The sequence below is a fragment of the Sapajus apella genome, unplaced genomic scaffold (genome assembly GCF_009761245.1).
Source record: "Sapajus apella isolate SASKATOON/1434 unplaced genomic scaffold, GSC_monkey_1.0 scaffold115, whole genome shotgun sequence".
In the NCBI taxonomy this organism is placed as follows: Eukaryota; Metazoa; Chordata; class Mammalia; order Primates; family Cebidae; genus Sapajus; species Sapajus apella.
This window is the reverse complement of record NW_022437055.1, coordinates 5,461,500-5,466,234: the sequence shown is the minus strand read 5'-3', so window position 1 is coordinate 5,466,234 and position 4,735 is coordinate 5,461,500. Positions and strand designations below refer to the sequence as shown.

The following is a 4,735-nucleotide window of genomic DNA, read 5'->3' as shown; positions in this document are numbered from 1 at the left end:
ATTCATATGTTCTGGAAAAATAACATGTATTGGAAATAAGGCAGAGAGGCTGGGCATGGTGGTTCATGCCTGAAATCCTAGCACTTTGGGAGGCCAAGGTGGGCAGATCATGAGGCCAGGAGATTGAAACCACCCTGGCGAAACTCAATCTCTACTAAAAATACAAAAATTAGCCGAGTGTGGTGGCACGTGCCTGTAGCCCCAGCTATTCAGGGAGCTGAGGCAGGAAAATCGTTTGAACCCGGGAGGCGGAGGTTGCAGTGCCACTGGACTCCAGCCTGGGCGACAGAGCAAGACTCCATCTCAAAAAAAAAAAAAAAAGAAAGAAAAAAAAAAGGCAGAGTGTTGACAGAGTGCTGCCCTACAAGCCCACCTTATGATAATCTGTTTCTGTTGGGATGTGGAACTTTTCCCAGAGATAGATGGGGTGGCAGAGACATGTTAACACAGATTTCAAAGATTAGCATGCAGAGATGTTGAATACTAATGTTTTTTCTTTTTCTGCCTATTAATTTCAGGTCATTCATTAAACAAGTTTGTACCTAAATTAACATTACAGTTCTGCATTCCTTTCTCTACTACCTACCCAATTAAAGCAATATAAATGTAAATGCTTTTTCTTAAGTATCTAAGCCACTCTGCTAGTTCCTTGATAATGGGTTAAATAAAACTGTGAGAGGTGTTCACCAACAAATGTGTGAGGTGTACGGCTTGTAACCACTTGGAGTATATGCTTTCACTCAGTTTTTTGGAAACAAGGGAAGAAAAAGCACCCTATCTGACTATTCCTTACCTTATTTTGGCCAAATTCTGATTAAGGTTCATTTCCTAAGGGGCACAAAACTGACTTGTTTACAACATTAATCGTCTGGGATTGGACACCGGTGGGATCTCCATTTGCAGGACACCACAGGACTCTGTGTCAACATCAGCCATAGCATAGCAGGGAATATAGTTTTTGAATAAGATATGGACCCCATTTACAGAACCAGGGAGGGAAAAGTGCCATATTCATTGAGACCATTTCTTTTCAATAATGTCTGACATTTATTGAAAATAAGGAAAAGGCTTTCTCCAGGTAGTGTATTAGAGCAGAGCAGAATGCAGGGGTTACTGTTTTGAACAAAAGGCACACATCAGAGAGACAGTTGCAAACTCAGAAAACTGGGTTATGGACAAAACTAACTGGTCCACAAGAGAAAATGAGAGACTCGATTTGGCTGCCAGGCACACCTGGGCCTAGGCAGGAACACAAGAGGTCTCTGGGGGTGGGGAGGAAATAGGTCTCGCTGAAGGTGACAGATCCCTTGGGGTGCAGCCAGCGGTCTGGATCACTGTCCAGGGGCTGTGGCCAGCTCAGATACCTCCGAGGTGAGTCCAGATCACTGGGATGCGGTGGATGGTGATGGCAGTGGCAGCGCAGGTCTGTGGGCAGAATGATGTAGTCGTCTGGCAGTCTCGTGGGGAGGAGGGGGGTTGGCAGCGGCGGCTGTGGGTGGTCTATCCAGTGTGTAACAGGAGCCCAGCTTGCAGCTGGAGAGCAGGACAGCGTCCAAATATGCATGGGTGGGGCTGGCGGGATGGAAAGAGAGGGCGGCAGCGGCTCGCTCCAAAGTGAGGCCCAGGGGCGGCGGCAGGAGCCTGGAGCGCTATTCCTGGAACAAAGGCAAGCACTACGCGGGAGGGGACAGGAGCGCAGGGGACATCGCGGCGGCTCGAGGGGGAGGGAGGCGAGGAGGGAGGGCACCGGTGGCGACCCTGGCGGCGGCCATTGGCACAGCGGACCCTCTCCAGAGCACCCGCCCCCAGGCCCGAGGGTCTCCAGGCCTAGAAGTCCTCGTCCTCCTCCCATCCAAAGACCCGCTTCATCTCGGCCAGGAAGCCCCGGTAATCATTGAGGAGGGGGCTCTCCTTCTTGATGTAGGGGATCACCCACTGCAGGGCGGGCCCCGTGAGGCGAGTGATGAGGAACGTCACCTTCAGGGCATCGCTGGAGAACGTGTTCTCGTCCACGAACATGTAGGAGCCGGTCTGCACGATGAACTCCGGGAGCCGGTCGGTATCGCCGTCAAACGTCTCGGGAAAGGGAATCGGGTTCCTCCAGCGACGCGTCGCAGGCCGGATCGGCAAGGCCAGGAGGGCCTTTATCAGCTGCACCCGACCGTCCATCGCTGCTCTTCGCTTCGCTGGACGTCAATGGGCTCCACCCGGTTCTGCAGAGGTCAGTGCCGAGGCGTCGCCGGAAATGCGTGTCCACGAAGGCCGGCCCAGGCTAGAGTGGGCGGGGCCACAAGCGGGGCTCCAGTCCTCTCATGGACTCCGCCCACAAGGCCGAGTGGTCCCTAGTGCGCAGGCGCGTCGTGGGGCAAACACGGGCTGAGAGGGGCCTAAAGCCGTCAAGGAGGCGGGGTCGCATTGGACTTGATGGGCGGAGGTTTCCTAAGGTGGCCGGACCCGGAGCAGGGGAGGAACCAGGGAAACCTGGTGGTGTACCGGGCGCGGGGAGCTCGCTCCGAGGGGCTGTTAGAGGCCCCACCCAGTTCTGGTAGGTGAGGAGTCCTGCCGCTGCACTCGTCCCCACCTCTCATCAGCCTTTGGGTATGCATTCAGGGACCCTTGGCCCTGGACGCCACTAGTATGAGGTTCTGTGAACACATTTTCCTGCTGCTTTTTGCGTCTCTCAACCAGATTATTGGCCCCCTACTTTGCAACATTATTATAATAGAGAAGCCCCACATATTAGCAAATATAATCTAGAGCAGCATATTCAAAGAGGAATGCACCACGCTTGAGGGGATGGATACCCCATTCTACATGATGTCATTATTAATATCTACTATTTGATAGCACAAAGGGATGATTACAGTCAAAATAATTTAGTTTTACATTTTAAAATAACTAAAAGAATATAATTGGATTGTTTGTAGAACAAAGGATAAATGCATGAGGGGATAGATGCCCCATTTACCATGATGTGATTATTATGCATTGCGTGCCTATATTAAAGCATTTCATGTACCCCCTAAATACATATACCTATTATGTACCCACAAAAATTGTAATAATTTTCTAAAAAGAAGAATGTACCATGAGCAGTTAATGTAAGGAGGGTTAGATATTAAGAAATACCTTAATTTGTTATAAAAGCTACCCTCAATTCTCTGCCACATTGTGCTGTGCATAGGCGGTTCACAACACTGCAGCTTGCTTCTTCATGGAACAAAGGGAAAAAGTGTCTCCTTGAAAGATGGAGTCATGTATAAACTAACATAATCATGGGAGTTATATCTCATCACCTTCGCCATATTCTATTGGTTAGAAGCAAGCCATAGTCACAACCTACACCGAAAGGTATGACCAGGACATTGGGATGCTGGGGGCCACCTTAGAATCTGTCTGCCACAGCATGGATATACAAATTTTGTGATCCATTCATTTGTTGGAAGATATTTGGAACATTTACAGGTTTTGGAAATTACAGAGGAATCAGCTATAAACATTTACGTACAGATTTTTGTGTGAGCCCAGGTTTTCATTTTTCTAGAGTAAATTCCTAGAGCAAAGATTTGTGTCATATGGTTCCCAATAAAAACTCTCATCAAACTTAGAAGGGAACTCCTAAATTTGACAAAGAGCATCTACATAAAACCTGTGGCTATCATACTCAAAGGTGAAAGCCTGAATGCTTTTCACTCTTAGATCAAGAACAAGACACATAGAGGGGAACAACACACACTGAGGCCTATCAGAGGGTACAGGGTGGGAGGAGGCAGAGGATCAGGAACTATAACTAGTGGGTAATAAGCTTAATACCTGGGTGATGAAATAATCTGTACAACAAACCCCCATGACACAAGTTTACCTGTGTAACAAACCTACACTTGTATCCCTGAACTTAAAAGTTTAAAAAGACAAACAAAACAAGTACATATGCCCACTCTCATCACTTTAGTGCAATATTGTACTGGAGATTCTAGACAGTGCAATGAGGGCAAAAAAAAAAAAAATAAGGAAAGGAAAAAGTAATAAAAGACATCTCGATTGGACAGGGCAAAGGCAAACTTTTGTTATTCTTACACAACAGGATCATCTATATAGAAAACAGGTTTTCTAAGATCAACAAAAAATACTAGAACTAAGAAGCAAGTTTAGCAAGGTTGTAGGACACAGGTAAATATACAAAAATCAATTGTATTCCTAATAACGAACAAGAGAAATTTGAACTAGAATTTTAAACACCATAAAAATGTAAAAAATGTTAGGGTTAAATATGACAAAAGAGATGAGACTTGTACCCTGAAAATTACAGAACATTCCTAACATATATTATAAAATATCTGAGTAAAGGAGAGATATATTCATGGGCTGGAAGATTTAATAATGTTAGTATATCAATTCTCCCAAAAAGTATATCAATTCTTTGAATTGAGAAGTATATCAATTCTCCCAAAATTTATCTATAGATCCAAAGTTCCAGTGAGTGTTTTAACATATAAAAAACAACTAATTGGCCGGGCGCGGTGGCTCAAGCCTGTAATCCCAGCACTTTGGGAGGCCGAGGCGGGTGGATCACGAGGTCAAGAGGTCGAGACCATCCTGGTCAACATGGTGAAACCCCGTCTCTACTAAAAATACAAAAAATTAGCTGGGCATGGTGGTGTGTGCCTGTAATCCCAGCTACTCAGGAGGCTGAGGCAGGAGAATTGCCTGAACCCAGGAGGCGGAGGTTGCGGTG

The 4,735-nt window shown here is 46.6% G+C and overlaps 1 protein-coding gene across 1 annotated transcript; it reads right to left on the bottom strand.

Annotated features, from left to right (window-relative positions):
• Nucleotides 1-1,023: 1,023 nt before the first annotated feature.
• On the bottom strand, nucleotides 1,024-1,827 carry LOC116538005. The gene has a single exon (XM_032260277.1). It carries the CDS (start codon nucleotides 1,562-1,564, stop codon nucleotides 1,157-1,159), a length of 408 nt encoding a protein of 135 aa, XP_032116168.1. The 5' UTR covers nucleotides 1,565-1,827; the 3' UTR covers nucleotides 1,024-1,156.
• Between the last annotated feature and the right edge of the window lie 2,908 nt (nucleotides 1,828-4,735).